Source organism: Eschrichtius robustus, chromosome 21, assembly GCF_028021215.1.
Source record: "Eschrichtius robustus isolate mEscRob2 chromosome 21, mEscRob2.pri, whole genome shotgun sequence".
Lineage (NCBI taxonomy): Eukaryota > Metazoa > Chordata > Mammalia > Artiodactyla > Eschrichtiidae > Eschrichtius > Eschrichtius robustus.
In genome coordinates this window covers 12,528,438-12,547,305 of record NC_090844.1, presented here as the reverse complement: position 1 = coordinate 12,547,305, position 18,868 = coordinate 12,528,438, and the positions used below count along the sequence as shown (strand labels likewise).

General features: G+C 45.9%; 1 protein-coding gene across 3 annotated transcripts in view; it reads right to left on the bottom strand.

Moving 5' to 3' along the window:
- Window positions 1-729: 729 nt before the first annotated feature.
- The window catches only part of WWC2 (WW and C2 domain containing 2), a 160,926-nt gene continuing 142,787 nt past the window's right edge, over window positions 730-18,868 (bottom strand). For all 3 annotated transcript variants that reach the window (XM_068532319.1, XM_068532321.1, XM_068532322.1), the window contains 7 exons: window positions 17,426-17,547; window positions 15,370-15,571; window positions 13,853-14,017; window positions 12,406-12,498; window positions 9,064-9,306; window positions 4,851-4,978; window positions 730-1,840 (listed from right to left, as the gene is read on the bottom strand). In XM_068532319.1, coding sequence (XP_068388420.1) covers window positions 1,774-1,840; window positions 4,851-4,978; window positions 9,064-9,306; window positions 12,406-12,498; window positions 13,853-14,017; window positions 15,370-15,571; window positions 17,426-17,547 — 1,020 coding nt within the window. In that variant the 3' untranslated portion in view covers window positions 730-1,773. The remainder of the gene's footprint in view (window positions 1,841-4,850; window positions 4,979-9,063; window positions 9,307-12,405; window positions 12,499-13,852; window positions 14,018-15,369; window positions 15,572-17,425; window positions 17,548-18,868) is intronic.

Genomic DNA, 18,868 nt, shown 5'->3' with positions numbered 1-18,868 from the left:
TTCTCCTCGGTCACGTAACAGGATGAACGGGGGCCGCCTGCAAGGACTGTACTCAGTCAATTCACGAGGCTGGTTTTTGTTCAAAGTAGTGTCACGTCCAGTTATTCCTTCAAAGACTTTTGTATATAAACGGTGGGACACTTGGGAAAAAGTCATTACAGTTCTAGGCTCAGAAATGGCTTGATCTGAATTTTGATTCTGATAAAATGAACCTTCCAAAACATGTGTAATTACTTTCAAATAAATATTCTTACCAATGAGGATTCTAGCTTAGGAACAGAACTTGTGTTTCTTGTTTTTAAGGGGCCCATTCCTTTAAGATGATTTTTTCATCTCTTAAAAAAAAAATTGATTTCACTTGTTACATAAGATGGCTCACCAAACATTGCCTCTTCCAGTACTACAGACCGAGTAATATGTATGATTTAACTTGCATAAAACTATTTCTTTTAAAAGCCTTTTATGCTGGCAGAGCTAACCTGGGGATTTGTTTCTTTTAAGAAGTGCTTGGGTCGGGTAAGCTAAAATTCTCCACTGGAGGAAACTTTGGTCAGTTTCCATCTTGTTTGCCTGGAATATATATATATATATTTATTTATTTATTTTTTACAAATGACTCAGCTTTTACTTCAAATTAATAATCTCCCCAGGCACTCTCTTCTCTTTGCCTCCCAACTCCTTACCACAAGTTATAGATAGGATTCCCTAAAAATGACAGCTGCAAAGTAATTTCTAGTAAATGTTAGAAACCTGTTTACTGAAGTATTTAAAAAATTTTGGGCAACCTTGATTCAATCAAGATACCCTTTGCTCTGTTCCTGGTTTCAGCAAGTGATGCTCATGTGTTCCCCTCCACAGTACCAGCACTGTCTCTGCTCAGCACCCTGGGCCCCTACCTTCCCCCACTTGGTACCATCCTCACACCTAGGACGAAGCATGACTGGTGCAAGCCAGACACTCACGTCTGAACACCGACGCGCAATCGGGTTGAGCAAGAAGCAGCAGCTGCCCACTGACGTGCTGATTTTAGTGTATTTGAGGCGAACTGGCTTTCTCCTTTCATCTCCCTACCCTTAAAGTCCTACATCACGGGATCTGCAGTGTGCTGGGAGCACTGCTCCTTCGCATTCTTGCCTTCCTGCACTTAGCGTTTTGTTTTTGTTTTCTTTAGACAAATAGAAAAGGACCAAGAAAGGCAGTTGTTTTAAGGAAACAAAGTGTTCCGACAGAGGTGACGGAAATGAATGCAGCACCTGTTTCAGGTGGACCCAGGACTCTGCACTGAAGCTCATGCTCAAGTTCAACCTCACGCTGAACGAGCTGCCCTCTAGCACCAAGCATCACCTGGCGCCACTGCCAGCTTCATAGTTGCTCATGGGAAAACAAAGGAAAAGCGAAAACCGCCTGCTGCTAAACTGAGTTATTTCTCAACAGTCGGTTCAATAGGATACACGCTGGGTCCCGCCTCTATTCCATTTTTACCAAATAAAGCCCATTGGCGATATACGTACACTGTACATCTGTGTACCAGATGATCCTGTTTGGGTTATCTGATTTTTTTTTTTTTTTTAAACATGTAAGAATTACATTCAAGGTACTTTACAAATTAACATGTTGAAAATCTGATGTGAAATAAAAGCTCTTTAAGAATTGACAGTTATATTACAAAAAAACCCAAAAAACAAAAAACAAAACCCCAAACAAGAAAATGTTCAGTCTTTTGCCCTCCCTAAGAAATGAAGAGGTGAAAACACGATCTCGTCAGCGATGTAATCAGACGTCATCAGCCGGCAGGGACGGGATGCTGATCTTCGCTCTGGTGAAGTAGGCAATCTTCTCCCTAGAGCCGGGGTGAGAAATACACCGACTTCAATAGGATGTTGAAAATGCTCTATGCCCGTTAAAAATAGTCCCAAGAACGCCAGCGTTGTCTCCACAGGCCCGGATGGGAGATCTTGTCCTTAGCTAGAGTTCCATTTAAAATCAAGACTGTCTTCGCCTTTTTACGGAAGGACATAAAGGAGAACGGCAGCTCTGACCCACGGTAACCACCGGTCGACAGAGGCAGTAAGGTCCCTCCCAGGATTTCCAACCTCAGACAGGTTTTAAACCACTGGGGCGGGGGTGTCGGGGGAGCGTGTCAGTCTAGGTCTGAGCATTTCTAGACCAGGTAGTAGAGGATTCCAGGGGCCAGAATCCTCACAGGAAAGTACACGATCCGGGGAGAATTCTTTAAACTCAATAATACATGCTAAGGTAAGGGCAACATAATGAGCGATGGATACCGGGGCTCAGATGAGGGAAGAGAAGGAGCCTGACCGTCGTAAAGGCAGATCTGCCGCATCCCGATGCGGGGATGAGTAGAAACAACCTGAGAGGGAGAGGCTGAGAAAGAAGGGGCGGGAGGGTTTTCAGAGCTTAGGAGAGTGTCAAGAAAGTAAGGTTTTAGGGTTGTAGAGCCGCCAAGGACAGGAGCAACACGTCTAGCCTCCAAGAAGCCTTCACATCGAACAGTCCCCCCTCAACACAGGCTGCTGAGGGGGTTCCCCACGTGCGGACACGCTGGAAGTCCTAAGGAGGCATAAAGCACGGGCCCTCCTTCGAGAAACTGGGAGCGAGATGGTGCAGGAGCGTGGTGTTACGATGCAAGAACTGAGGCGGAAAAGCTCTACGTCTAAGGAAAGGAGAGAGAAGGAAGGAAGCATGAAAACCCTGGGCAAGTTGGAAGGAGAGTTATTTTTGTGCTACAGCGTCCTTTCCATTGGCTCAATTCTATGAGACAAAATTAAGAATTAAAGGGGCGAGTGAAAGTAGTCACGATGTCACTGAAGGCAGAACCCAAAACTGGGGTCTTTGCTTCGACACTTCCCGCAAGCGAATTTCTTTGGCTCACGTGGTGCTTTTTAAACACACAAATTAGTTGTCAGTGTCTACGCTTGAGATATTTCACATAAAATTCCTGATTTCTACCTTCCCTCGACAAATCGGAAGAGCAGGGAGCCCTGGGCTTTGGGAGAGCAGCTCAGGGAGAGCGCCCCAGGCCCCTATACGTATCCCGGTCCATCTCCCTCTCCTTCATCACCTGCCTGGCGATACGCCTCGCTTTGGGTGCTAAGGGAGTGTTTATAAACATTTATTTCGGGTTTTAGCAGCAGCTGAGGTTGGATGACTTCTCCTCTGGACAGTGTTTCTTGCACCAAAGGCACGAGAGGATTCCCCGCGCCACCCTGCAGCTCTAGAAATCCAAGAAGCGGCATCCTCTGACAGTTACAAGAGCGACCCTAGAGCTGAATGGAGACGGGACAAAGCTGACTCTTTACTATAAGCCATCGTGTTAGAGAGTCTGAGCCTGCCATGACCCGTCTCCTTCCCCCGCACCCGACTCACTCAGGACAGCAGGAACCGCCACTGCGTCCTCTGGCACCAAACCCACCCCTTCCTAACGAGCCCTCTCCACCCCACATCCCCTCTGCCCCGCACATCAGACACGCTCCTTGGGCTTCTCCCACGTCAGCCCAAGAGCTTCCTACAGACCCCTCCACACCACACACACACACACACACACACACACACACACACCAATAAAACCACACCTCTCCTGTCGCCCCCCTCTCACTTGACTGAAACTGTCCCTGGATGGTCACCAGTGGGCCCCAGCCTGGGGAGTGTCTTTCAATCCTTCTTTACTGTTGCCTTTGACAGCGTCCGTCACCCTCCCCCCTCAGCTCCAGGACCACGCTCCCCAGTTCTCCTCCTAGCTCTCCGGCCATTCCTTCTTAATCTCAACGGTCTCCTGTCCTGGTCACCTTCTCACACTTTCCGGTATGTCAGACCCATGTTTGTTGTGGAACCACCATATGTGAGATGAAGACTCCCATTTTTATCTTAATCCTGGCTTCAGATTTTTATTTCTACTTACCTACTGACCACGGCTTCCCAAGCTGGCCCGCGGGAACTGTTAGGCTGGTTTGTCCAAAAGCAGAACTCTCCCCGCCCCCCAGCGCCCCTCCGTCCACCCACCTCCCATCACCCTCCTATCGCCTGCCGGGCCTCCCCTTTCCAGGGTCTGCCTGGCCGCTCTCCACGATGCCTCTAACGCCCTCACTCACTCCTGCGCTTGGAGACCCCTGCTGGTCCCCCACCACTCAAGGCCAGCGCTGGAAGCTTCGACACAGCACACGGGGCCTTGTGTGGTCAACAGGCTCACCCGCTGGCACTGACCTTTAAGGCTCTGTGCCTCTGTCCCTGCCGGTCCCTCCTGCCTCGATGCCCTTTCCAAAACCACCACGCCTGGTGCCTGACACACGCGTACCCATTCTTCCAGCCTGTACGGCCTCTTAGACTCCCGTGCACTCCCGCAGGCCCAGTGTCTGCCCTCACGGGACCCCGCCTGGCCTTCAGGGGGCTCCTTCCGCACGGCACTGCCCACCCCCCTCACACAGACCGGAGCCTCCTTCAGGCCAGGGGCGCTTGCCCTTCTCTGGGTGCCCGGGCCCAGCCCCGTGCATGGCTCACGGGGCCTGAGGAACAGTCCAGGGAGGGAACAGCAAAACCCTGAAGACAGGTGACTTTTCTGTACCTTTTTGTTTTCTGCGTTAAGATTTCTCATTGAGATGTCTAACTGCTTCTAAGAGCTGGGGACACCCCGGGTCCCCGGGGAGCCGGGCTCAAATGGAGTCAGGACTGTGGCCGGCAGGGTCTGTGAGCTCAGGGAGACACACACATCAAACCGGAAGCAGAGGGCCTGGTGTCCCACATCCTAACACGTGTCACCTGCCAGCCACCCTGCGGTGCAGGCCTGCGTGATTCAGACACACGGGGACAGCCCCGCACGTCCCACGGGCGCTCACCTGAAGGACTGCACCTGCCGGGGCACCTTCCGGCTCTGCTCCCGAAGCCGGCACACGTCCTTGGAGACCTGCCTCATCAGCTTCTCTGCGTTCAGGTCCTGCTTCTGCTCTTCTCTGGACTGTTCGGCCTGGTAAGGAAATGAAAACACAGAACCCCCCGGAACATTAGTTAGAGATTCCCAAAGGGGTGCACTAAGGCTTGAAGGACGCCGGGCTCATGTCAGGAGGCCAGCCCAGCAGGACGACACCCATGCGTCCGCCTCATGCCGACAGGGAGCAGCTACTGGGTCGGGGCAAGTGTGTTTTAATGCATTTTAAAAATCTTATCACATAGGCAAAATGGGATCATCTTGTTACATCTGGAACACCTGGTAACTGCCCCCCCTCTCCACCCACCAAAACAGAAATTTAAAACTACTTACAGCACCATGTCCAAGAAATATCTACTGTTAACATTTTGGAGAATACACTTTCAACCGCTTATTCATCTTTTCAACCCTTTTTTTTTCTGTCTTAGCCCTTTTAAAAGCTGTTTACTGAAGTAGAATTTACATACCAAAATAGTGCACACAGACGCGTGTGCAGCTCACAGAGCCTTTTACAAAGTGATACCCTTCTCGAAACTACCAGACTGTAAACATCCCAGGGAGAGGACAGAGCACGTCCCAGTCTAAGTTTCCACAGAGGCTTCTACTCCCAGGAGGACGCGTTGTGAGTTGCGCTCAGCCCTTGGCAGGGAGGGGCGGGCGTGTGTATTGGGAGGGGACACTGTTAATTTGAGTCAGGGGTTGGGGAGACTCCACTCATTTGGGCACCCTCTCCCCATGACCTCCCAACTGGGGCGCTACGGTAACAGAATTTACTGCTCAGTGGAGGCCACTGGTCATGGTGGGGCAGCTGGACCTGTGAAGGAAATGGGTGAGGAAATTTAGAATACTGGTGTTTGCAGCTAAGTCTTACAAGAGAGATCAGCTCGGGATCAGAACTAAGTAGTCGGCACAAAGAGATGGAAGGAAAAGTGGCTTTGCTGACGGTGGTGCCTGTAGCCTGCAGCAAGCTGATGGTCCCATCACTGGGACCCTTCTGCACTTGAAAAAGCCGACTGCTGTGCTTGTGTTGTTAACACAGGCAGCTGTAAACTTTACAGTAAAGAGCAAGGTCTTCCGGCTTAAGAGACGAAAGACAAGAACCAGTCTGACTGGTTCACAGCCGAACGGATACAAACAGCAATTCTACTACTAGAATTCTATTCGTGCTTTGGAAACGCTACTGAAACAAGAAAAGTGTCCCAAAATGTATAGGAGTGTTCACTTCCACACTGTCTATGACTGAAATTTGGGAAACTATCATTAGTAGAATAATGAAATAGTTATAGTTATGATTAAATAAATATGATATGATATATTCGTAATGTGTATTACAAATGCCTTAAAACAATCAATTTCAGCAACATAAACAAATATGGAAAGCTGTTCATCTTACATGACTAGAATTAGGTGGGGGAAAAAAATAAGTTGCAGAACAGTATGTCTTCAGACCCTAGTTTTCTGCAACTCTTCCAAATAACACTGACACATATACATGGCATAAAAAAGAGCTGGAAGGACATATAACAGTCAACAGAGGTCATCCCTGGGGAGTGGGACTCAGGGGCACTTCTATCAATACTTTTTGCTTTATATACTTCTGCATTATTTGGCTTTGTTACAACATGTTAATTTTTTAACTAAAAAAAACTTCCTAAATTTTAAAATATTCTCAACACACAAATGCACTAAACTCAGTTTAAATTTGAAAGCAAAAATGCTTGTGGCACTTTTAGGAAAGATGACATTTTACAAAAACTATTTATTCAGCCAAGTACTGATGAAGATTCAGTTATACTCACACCACTTTACGGAAAGCTAAATAGCCTACAACGGGGCATAACCTAGTTAGTACTTTGTTAATAATACTCTACCGCAGTAACTTCTGATTTTTTTCACCACAAAGGATCCCTTTTCCAGATATTTTTTACTGCTCCCCTTTCCTCTCCTTGTTTTGAATGATTTTGTTTAGAAAAGTGGCCTATATTTAAGAAACAGTTCTTTCTTGATTATTTTGGAATTGATGAGATAGGTGAGCCGTCACTCGGAGCTTCTGAATTTGTGTAATTCAAATTCAAAGGGGACAGATGTGATATTTTAGTTACTTTGCGAAGCCTTACCTTCAGCCAATGGATGATTTTTTACTAGGCGTCAGGTTGGGAACTACTGACTTAGTAGACACAAAGAAATGACTTCTACCATGATGTGGTTCATCCAGCTAGGAAACTAATAATTCTACTAAAATGTTGCTGCTATTCTAATTTTGGGGAACTTATAAGATGAACAAACCAATCTTAAAATGGCCATCTCCTTACTGACTTGAACAAACGGAGAGATCAGGAAAAACCAGCAAAGGAAGGTACATGCCGGATATACTTAGGGGAGAAAAGCTGGCCCGGTTTCCCCAAGAAAGTGTATTTTACCAGATCAGAGATACAACAGGCCCCCGGGATCCTGTTCAGTATTTTGTTCCCTTCCATATGAATGGAAGTGTGAGGCCTATTTTATCCCCTGTACGCACTATTAAGACGGTCCCTCGAAGTAGCCTGCCGGCTGCTGCTGTTTGCAACTACCAGCATTTACGTGGCGGCCGCAGAGTCACTCTGAGACTTGGCTTTGTTCTGCGCAAAGTGAGACCGACCACCAAGGAACACACGAAGAGCCTCCTCTCCCTGCTGAGTAAGAACGCACTTTACCGCAGACTCCATTTGTCTCTGTGTTTATGTATTTATACCTGTACCTGGGTCTATGTCTTCCTCCAAAAGTCTGGGTGCTAAAATATAGCATAAAATTTTCATCAGGTGTTAATAATCGACAGTCGCCAGCTTTGCAGGCAGTCGAGGTTCAGCGCTGAGCACTTCACTGTAATCACTGAGTTCTTTTGTTGAATGAGCTGTATTAACATTTCTGACATATAATTTTCTTAGCGGATTCTAACTTTTACAAATGTTAACATCTGTATTATTTTAAGCTTTTAAGAAGCCTAGCGTCACAGAACTGGCATTTTGACAGGGGAACCCTCAGAGGAAGAAAAAGAAATTTCTGCTTTGTAAGCAACCTGAGGCTCCTTTGGAAAAATACCAGCCCTTCCTCAGCACGCCTCTCCCCTTCTCACCCAACAAGTCACGATAAGCTGCCTGGTTCAGGAGGATCGGAAGCCAGTTTTTATGCCCCGGATTCCAGGAGAGTGTGATTAACCTTCAGTTTACGCGGTGGGGGGCCTGACCTGCAGGAAGGTCCAGTGATTTATTTACGGTCACGTTAAGAAGCCTGACGGAGTAAGGAACACAATCCGTCCTAATTACAGTCCTGAGCTTCTCGCTCTGCTTCCTAAGGGGGTTGTACTATACACGAGGACACTACCTCTGATTCAGGTTTTATTCTGAGCTACAAAACAGACTTTCAGCCACAAAGGAGGAAGGTTATGGAGAGTGACCCAGAGGCCTGACAGCATTCCTAACAAGGCAGGCAGATCTGGGCTCTGCTGCTGGACTCCATTCACAGCTTCCCTGGGAGCCGTATTTTTTATGGCAATTGGCAGGCTGTTTGCTCATCGTGAGGCATTTTACGGCCACGGTGCTGAAAATCTCACAAATCCCCAACCGCCGGTGGGGGGGCAGGTGGATGTGAAAGGGCAGCGTGTGTGTGTGCATATGCACCAGTGTGTCCGCATGTGTGTAAGGAGTGGACGTGGGGCTTAAGAGCAAGCAGGAGAGAAGCCAATGGTTCTCACCAACTTCTGTGGCCGGAATGAAAGGCGCACAATTGGAAGCAGTCTCTCTTTCACAGAGTGGGTGAGCACAAACTTCAGGGATGAGAAAAAAAGGCACATAACTCCAATAATCTATCTATACATACAGAGATGGTAAAAATAAAGATGAAAAAAATCTGTACTCAGGGGAATCAGATTATTCTCAAAATGGTACAAACGCACCTTGCTTTGCAGGCTCTTTCTTCACTATCACTGGATGCAAGGGCTGCCACCAGGCAGGAGGAAACACAGTGGGAACAAATGTGTTCTAAGTTCTAGGAAAAGGACTTGAAGACTCGAGCAAGACTGAGGTGTAGGCTGAGTACCTTCTACCCGGCGGGCTTTAGGCAACGTGAACTCCACGCGAGCTGCGTACCTGCTTCTCGGCCTGCCGCAGGAGCTTCTGGAACCTCTCGTCCTCCAGCACGCCCGGTGGAAGGTCCGTCTCGCCCTGGGCTTTCAGGTCCTCGAGTTTCTGCCTCAGGCCCCGCAGGGCCTGCAGCTCGTCGTTCAGGCGGCTCTGCCGGGTCAGCGAGGCCTGCAGGTCCAGCTCCAGGTCCAGAGAGGTTCGCACGGGGCATTCGGGCGCTGCCCTTCTGAGCACCGGCTGGCACACCGCCTGGAGGGTTAGAAACAACACGACACCCTCATTACGTCGGTGGTCACCTAACAGGAGGGCACTATCCCTGCTTCCTGCTTTGGCCGATGAGGGGTGAGTGGCAGTGATGTGGCACCTCCTGCTCCTGTTACAGGGGCAGCAAAGGCCCAGAGGAGGGAGGCCGGGGGCCTTGGTCCTGAAGGAGGACAAGCAGAGCCCCCGGCCCACCTGCACTGAGCACGCAGGTAAGCAACAAACGAGCCTTTATTGTTTTAAACCGCAGAGAGTTTTGAAGTTGGCACCGTGGTAGAGCCTAGCTTAGCCAGACCAATTTACTGCACGAAGCCGGCCTCTGTGAACGACAAATACATCATAAGAATCTCACATCTGCTCCGTTTCAGGCCACGCACCTGCGTCCCCGCAGCTCACACCTCTCTCTTTATCATTTCTGCACGCACTGGCCAGGACACAGCTGCTCAGGGGAGCTAGGGTTTTGACTCCTTCCTCGGTTTCCCATCGCTTAATATCTATTCAGTACTTTCACCCCTGAATCACTGGTCTCTCTCTGGGGCCAAGCTTATCCACTTATCAAGAAATAATTACTGAATACGTATGAATGCATGTCCGCTGGGGGTTTGTAGGCAAAACGCTAGGAGGAGAAGACACAATTTGTGACCTTGAGGACATCGTTTAGTGGGTGGTACGAGACAGTAAACAACAGCAAACTGCGCGGCGGCGGCTTCTGTGTCACAGGAAGTCAGGGAAGGGAGAGATCACTCAGGGCTGGGTCAGACTCGCTTGAGGAAAGGCCTTCAAACGAGGCTGGGCGGGACTGCCTGCGCAGAGGGAAACAAGGAGGGCATTTCTTGCCTAGACTGTTGGCAGTGGGAATGGAAAATAAGAGATTACTAATAAAAACGGGTACTGTTTGATACAAGACAGAAGGACTCAGACCTGACGGGTATTCCAGCTGGAAGGTCTGGAACAACGGCGGTGCTCATGACAGACGGGAAGGAGAGGCCTGTCCGTCCCGCTTCTCATTTCAGAGCCGCAGCCCCGGTCTGAATAGCTTTCCTTGTCTCCTCGGATTCCTCTTTCTCCTTGCCCAACATATCCTGCTGCAACATTCTCTAATGTTCTTATTATTAGCTTTCCCTTTATTCAACCTCTGCTCTAACAAACTTATTACACAGAAGAATCATCTAGACACACACTCTCTTCAACTGTACTACTCTTTTTTTCAAGATCAGAAATCCTTCCCAGCTGTCAGGTACATGGAGGCTTTCTAGAGTCTCCCGTGGGCACGGCCTGCTGGTAAGTGTGTAACAGCGGGCTCACTGGTTTGTAAGATCTGCCCACTTCCCTGGTGTCAATGCTCCCCGCCATGACTGCTCTCAGGCTGTCAGTGTGGTGTCGCTGAACTGGGGAGAGATGTGGCGATGGGTCCCCCCCAACCTCATGCCTCGCTGGCCGGGCTGCCGCCTTCCCAGCCAGGGAGCCTTCCACTGATCTCCGGAGGTGCTTTTGTTCTCTTCACCTCTACGTGGTTCTCATGCTATAACTCCTAAATCAGAATACACTTCCCCATTCACTTCTACCAAACTCTATCTGCCCACTTTAAAAGCTATTGACAATGATCTCCTAAACAGTGTTTCAGGATTAACCTTTGTCTGGTTCAAGAAGTTCTAATAACTAAGTTTATCAGTAACCCGACTGTTTTTCAGCTCCACTCAATTCATAAACCCTGCTGGTTAAAAGTTCTCTGAAGAGTGCTACCATCCTCTGAAAGTATGTGCTTTTAAAAATGCAGGGGACTTAGAAAAGAGTTGGGAAGAATTTTCATTCAAGATGATGGAAATCTAGGTGCTTTTAAAGCACAAAGTTTGGTAATCTGAAAGATCTATGTTTCAAAAGGTCCTGAAAATGCTGAGGTGAAAGAAATGCTTGCATATTTACCTTTAGAAAAAAGAAATATGCTTATGACTGTCAAGTAGCTAGGAAGTTAAACCAGGAAGCTACATGTTGCCCAGTCACACATCCAGTACTTTGCCCACAGCGGCACTAAACCAGAGCCGCTGGTGAGGGTAATGACTCAAGTTACCCTCCAGTCTTCACTCCCACCCACGGGGCCCAAGCCTGGCCGAGCTGGGTCCCTCCTCATCCCCTGAATGTGCTTCCCTGCCCCTGTGCCATGTCAGGCCACCTACCAACAGCACCCAGTAGCTATCTCCATCCCTGCAACAAAGCTACCACTTTCTTTTGAAATTTTATAGGGGTGTCAAGGCCAGACACCTTCCCCACAAAGCACTTTCGATTCTCCCGACCAGGTGAGCTCACTCCGCCCTTCTATCTGCACCTGGACTCGCCTGTGTGCCCTCGGAAGACCTCCTCCAGGCAGGGAGGTCCTGCCCGTCACTGCAGAGCTTAGTGTGCACAGCACAGCGCTGCATTCTTACTGAACACCGTGCTTTAAGCCGAAATAAAGCAGCTTTGGAAATTAGCACGAAACAAATTATTAGCAAACAAATAACTTTCCATTACTATTTCAGCTGCTGGTAAATAAACAGGAATTTCTGAACAGTCCAACCTTTTAATTTATTTAAAATTCTCCCAGAGTTTCCCTTTCGAGCTCATCCAGTGAGTGACCTCTGGCTTCCAGGAAAACCTGACTTGAGCTTTTCCATCTACATTAATCTTAATCTTCTAAAAATATCTGTTTTTAAGCAAGCTACTAAAACCGTGTCCTCCTTTTCCAGAACGCCTGCCCCTCACTAAAGGCACCGGGTGTTACACTCTCCCCACAGCTGCTCGAGAGCCGGCCGTGGTGTGGAGACCGGCAGCAGAGATGTTCCCCCCGACTCGGCAGCCCCGTCTCCATCCACGCTGCAAAGCGGCTTTACCCTTCATTATCAGAGGTTCCACACCGGTGATGAATGAACGCTCTCCAGCACACCCTTCTCCATAACTGACACAACAGCTGTGTCTCCGTAATCCCAGTGGCTTCATCCCAGCGCCCCAGAGCACGGGGCAAGGACACCCAGCAGTCCTGGCGTACATGTTCTGATATGCAAGACGCTGGGTGGGTCCAGGACAGCGGGATGCCGCCGAGGGAATACATACCCTTTTGACTCTCAAACTTCGCCGTTCGGTGGAGTTTCTCACAAATAGTGATTTTTTAGCCAGGGTTGAACTGTCACTGTCGCTTCGATTTAACTGGTAACAAAGGATTAAAAAAAAAAAAAAAAAAAAAAAAAAAAGAGGAAATCAGTGCGTACCAATGTGCTAGAGGAAGCTTGGAATTGAGAATACTATCACAGAAGGAAGGTAGTTTATTTCTTTAAGAAAATCCTCCCCAAACAAATTTTTCCCTGTTTTCTTGCTTTTCTTAAATAACTTGATTTTCTTTAAATAATTGCTTTTTGGTTACAGTTATCATAAGTCATTTGTTAAGAAAATTATATACATTTTGAAATAAAATTATCCCTTGTATTTTTAGCTAATATGCACTATCCATTCTTTAAAAGAAAGGTTTGTGTAATGCACAGAGCTCAAGGTCAGAGTGGAGTCGCAGGAGGTACAACTGGGAACGCGCCCAGCCCAGGCAGCCCACACTCACTCCCTCACCTGCTTCAGGTCTCTGCTGAAACGTCACCTTCTCAGTGAAGTCTACTCTGAACCTACTTAAATTTGCGACCCTCATCCTCAACATTTCCATCCCTTCTTAACTTGCTCTACTGTTTTCCACAGCACTGGTCCCTGCCCAAGAGACTTCACAGTTTACTCATCATGTTTACTGTTTGGCTCAACTCACAAGAACATAAGCCCCGCAAGGGCAGGGCTCTGGGTCTTTGGTTCATGGACGAATCCCAAGGATCCGGCAATGTGCTTAATAAATAGCAGGTGCTTAATAAAAATGTTTGGTGAACTGAATGAATAAGTTTAGAATTCCGGAAGTATTTTCTAACCCACTTTATAACGTTAAATCTAAATTACTATAAATCATAAATACTTATGGAACTAGAATTTGGTAAACTGATGCAAATCACATCATATTCTCCATAGAACTATGCATCTGATTCAGTGTCTGGAGGCATTAATAAAGGCGATTTTTGTCCTAAAACCCAATTCACAATTTTTGACTCAGCAGGACTAACATGGTTTGAAGCATGCATGAGATACAGCAGAAATATACAAGACATCATAAATCTTGAGTCACTTTAAGTTTCTACATACACACTGAGGTCCAGACAGACTTAGCAGCCTGGTCCTTAATGTCACTTATTTGCCAAATAAATGGCACTAGAAGCAAAGAGACATTAAATTTGAGGAAAGAAAGAAAGAAGAAAATTCCACAACCCAAACTAAAAAGAACGATTAAGAGTGTGATATTTTATGTATATTTTATGGCACTTCTAGCCATTAGAATCTGTAGTCGAGTTTGAAGATCCCCTGGCACTGTCTAGCGTCACTAACGGGCCACTCCCCGGCAGGGGGCGGGGAGAGGCGGCAGCCCCCTAAGAGCACGGCGCGCCTCCCCCTGCAGATGCCCGCCCCGCAGACGCCTTACCCTGCAGACGTACTGGCTCCGCTCGCCGGGGGAGAAGGTCTGCGAGCGAACAATCACGCTGCTCCGCACGAAGGGGCGCTGCCGGGCGCTCAGGCCGCTGCGGTCTTTGGGGCGGACCGCCACGCTGGCACTGCCCGCCTCGTCGGTATTTGTCTCTTTATCAACCTAGAAGTCAGTAATTTGTCAGGAGCGGAGAGACGTTTCTTGCTCCTTTCTTCTAAGTGTGAAAGAAATACCTAATCTTACAAGAGACTCATCTAGCACCAGGGCCACTTCTGTGAGACGGGCTTTGTCTTTCTCCTGATGGGAAGGTGGTTTTCTACTTAGTTCTTAGGAAGTCACCCTCAGGTAGGGTAGGATAATATCTGCCCAACAGGGTTACCTATAAGTGGCAGCACCGCCTCTAACAGATTAGACCTAAAAAAGGGAAGCTTTAGATTTACAGAGGGTAAATGTGCTTCTATAAAGAACCTTATTTGGGAATTCTTCATCATTAAACGTTATTCAACTTTCTGATTAGTTTTTTTCAGAGTAAACGATACGAGTAACTAAATACAAGAAAATGAAAATACACTAGTTAAACCTCAGGTTTACGCAGAACATGCAATTATATATACAGCCAGACCTCGGTATCCGTGGGAGATTGGTTCCGGACACCAGACTCTGTGGGTGCTCAAGTCCCACAACTGGCCCTCTGTACCTGGGGCTCCACATTCTCGCATTCAGCCAATTGTGTACTGTTTACTATCCGCGGTTGGTTGAATCAGATCCACGGTTGGTTGAACCCGTGGAGGCAGAAACCGCGGATACAGAAGGCCGACTGTATGTATGCATATGTGTGTGTATGTATGTATGTGTATATATATATATATATATATATGTACACACATGAAGTCTTCAGTCAGGGTATAACATTATTTTTCTTAGAAATAAATAACTGTTATTTTCTAAACTCCCAAGTTTGCCAGCATCTTCAAACCTTGAAAATGAGTTCCCCCCTTTGGGGATGGCAGTCTCAACATGTCTCTCACTAACCAGCAAAGTTACCTGCTTAGTAACATGGCATCTGTGCCTAAACCAGGTGGCATTTGCCACCTTCCTGAACTGGTTTCAGTCAGAACCCCATCTAACCAAAATGAGCTTTACACGTTTACCTCATGTTTGAAATTGAAATAAACTTATAACATTTATGAAACTTAATACAATTAAGTAGGCATCCTGGTGTTATTCAGGAAATTCTGAAAATGCTTTCAGTAAATATTCACAGAACATTTACAGAGAGATAAACGCCACTATTTATCTTCTTATATGAAACTTAATTGGAGAATGAAAATGTGGGGCCCATTTGAAAAGGTTAAGGCATTTACAGTGTTTCTTATGGCCTACTCCCACAAACGCCCATCCTGACCAGCTTTGGCACAAAATCCTAACATGCAGTTATAGCTGAAGAGACAGACTTGGTCTGCGTGGTGCCTCTAGGAGACCAGTTTCAGGAGGGGACAGCTGAGAACACTCACCAGGGCGGGCACTCCTGCAGCTGGCTGACTCCCAAGGTCGTTGGCACAGTTGTTTTCTGTCTTACTTGTGTCCTCATTCATCTCAGGCACACTCGGGCATGAGCTTATTACGTCTTCCGCACAGCAACTGCCCTCTGCCAATTTCACTTCAGCCCCTTCCTCAGCCACAATTTCATCAGAGGCCTCTCTCAGCATGGTCAACCTATGGGTGAAACAACACGCAATACCGTTCAGGGTCAGGCAGAGGTGCTCCGTGATCGGCGCAACCTGGGCATGTTAACCCGTTGCCTGGGCGATGATCAGACTCAAACATCACGATTCCAGCCAGTTCTCTGGCTGGAACTTTTACTAAAATGCTCATGAGTGATAAAGTTATCACCTTACTCTCCAGCAATCTGAAGCAAAATCATCATAATTTCGTACTGAAAAGTTAAATTCATGAAATTTGACCTAATTCCTAAATATTAGATAGAAATACGCTAAAAAATCACATATAAAGTTTAACCCACGGTTTGAAAATACTGACACTCACTATAATATAATTTGGTATCGGTTGTTCATTTATTGTAAAATTATTCAAACAGTAGAATGCAGTGACTCTCTGCTAAGAGTGAATAAAAACATCCATTATCAACTGTGCTCATGGTCTAGCAGAGGTGGAACCCTGGGTAGAGGAGTCTTACAACTGAACTAACAGAAGACTCTGAATGGTCTATGATCTTGTCTTTAACAAAAGCCGTGGCCTGGGCTTGGGTGGCACTACAAGTGAGGCTCCAGAATACAAATATGGTTTATATTCTGTATAAACTGTACTGACAGGAAAGCAAGAGTACCAGGATGGGTAAGAATATCTCACTCTTTGTTGAGTTTCATATTCTCATAACGGGAACATTTTTTTTTCCACTGATAATGAAAAGTCAAGCTTTAATTGTGACTGGTGATATACTGACAGATTGGAACAGACTAGTTGTTAAAAACCTGGTCATGAAATGAACACGGGGGGACTAGCAATGAGGAGTGTAAGTTATCAATTCCTTTAGATTACATTCTAAGTGCATTTTTTGAAATGCGGGTGAAACAAGTTGCGTATTTTACATATGCAAGGAAGGCTCAGTATTTCAAGATATGATGAACCTCATAATCACTCTCATATTTACTTTTTTTTTTTGGTGCTCTGAACTTTATTCACTATAAAGGACTTTTGATAAGAACAAAGTATATCTGCTTTTCACATCACTATAGTAAGCTGTTCCTTCCAAATGTCCACAATTTTGTGGACACTTGTCACTCCAAGTTTGTAAGAAGTTTTATATATACACACATACACACAAATGCTGCTATATATGTATATGCATATATGTGTCAACAGTAGTTCAAACATAACAGAATAAGCAACAATACATACAAAATTAATCCAAATGACTTTACATATATACTAAAAAAACTGATGCATTCACTAAAATTTGTTTTAGAGAAAACAGCGCAAACCTGGAAAGATAGTTCTTTATACATATGTGACTAGACAAACGCTATAATGACCTTTTTTATTTTTTAAAAACAATGAGGTATGAAAAATGAGAAGGAAACAGAAAAAGAAGGTGAAAGTGGCAACAAACAGAAAAAGAGCTCTTCAGAAGCTATTTTCTAAATATCTGCTTTGACTTCCCAGAGCCTAAATGGTACTTCTGGTAGTTTGCAGAAAAAAGAGTCAGTTTTTAAATTTATCTATGACTCTAAAATAAAACTACCATACCCTTCAAAATAGGTAGTTTAGACTTAAAACCAAAAAAAAAGCCCAAGAAATAGTGTCAAAATTACTGAAGCAAGAACACAGAATCTCGCTCATGTGCTTTGTCCGCAAACTCGCCACTACCCCTTTCAACTCTCTAATGACCAAGGAAAGACTTTCCCTAGGGGCAGCCCCCTGAAGCTGCACTACTTTCCATTAATTCCAGAATAAGATCTAAAGCTATAAAGGTTTCCCGGAAAGTTTCTTCTGAGAATCTAAACACATCCTCTTTGAGATCCCAGTAGCAAAAGGAAATAACTGTTTTACCAATCTCCATCTGGACCCCTTGGCTCTTCTTCCTGCTCTGGTTCTTCTTCTTCTTGTGCTAATTCTTGTTCCACAGCCAAAAGCTCCGCTGATGTTCTTGCAAGTAAGGCTGACACTGCATCCTGGAGAAGGTAAAACACATGGCAATGAACACCATATGCTTCAAGAAATGATTTAAAAACTTATCAGATGGGGACTTATGCTTCTAGTTGTGAAAAAGAAGAGGTATGAGACCCAATTCTCCTTCTGAGAATAAATATGAAGGCTGAATAAAGTAAAACAAAAAGCGAAATACAAACAGACAAAAAAACTCCAGCTGTTTTAAAGCAATGAAGAGCAACAAAGGCAATTAGCACTCGAGGACCAAGATCCCAGGGAGAAGGGAAATGCAAGGAGGTGAAGGGACCATCACTGCCACTCTTCTCCCTTGGGGGGCATGTCTCAGTTCCAGCGGTGAGGCACACAGGCTGACAGACTGTGGCTGCCCAGGGCTTTGGCAGTGATGGGAGGATGCAGAGATGAAAACTGAGTTGGGGACAAGGTAGCCAGCATACAAGGGGCCAGAGAAAATGAACTGTGAAGTGAGCCCAATATTCTGCACAATATTCCTTTTGGGACGCTTGCCCTTCCTAAGCTACATACGTGCAGAGCAAGAAGCTGAGAAAGCAAAACCAGCTGCTAGGAGGCTAAACAGTAAGCAGATACCTCAGTTGCCTCATGGTCCTAGGGAGAGAAAAATTGGAATTCAGGTCTCTCAAGTGATCCAGGTGATCTGCCCATATTGTAATCTGCCTTCCAGAAGAATATTAAATCCTCTCTGGAGGAAGCTATCAGCCAGATCCTCTACAATCCATACACAATATCCAGCATTCCACTGGAAACAGGGCCCAATGACTGAAAGCTAAGAAAAATAAGAAGCAAAAGAAGCAGACCCACAGGTGATCCATATACTACAGTTATTTAGAAAAGGAATTAAAAATTTTATAATTAATATGTTCAAGAAAACTGATGAAACAGTGGAGAATTTCCCTAGGATAAACACAAAGACAAACACATTAGCACATTAGAGTGAAACTGCTGAAAATCAAAGAAAAAGAGGAAATTTTACAAACAGTGAGAGAAAAAAGATGTAATACCTTTTAAGGATCAACAATTAGACTGTCCTCCAGCAGCTGAACAGAATCAATGGAAACCAGATGACATGTTATTTTGAATGTGTTCAGAGAAATAACTATTCACTTAGAATTCTGAATATGCAGGAAAAAAAGTCCTTCACAAATGAAATCAAACCAAGATGCCGACAGACCTGTACTAAAAGAAATACTAAAGGAAATTCTCCAGGCAGAAGGAAAATGACCCAAACTGGAAGCACAATAATGCAGAAAGGAAAAGAATACATCAGAAAGGGTAAAGATATAGGAAAATCTAAATAAATACTGATTG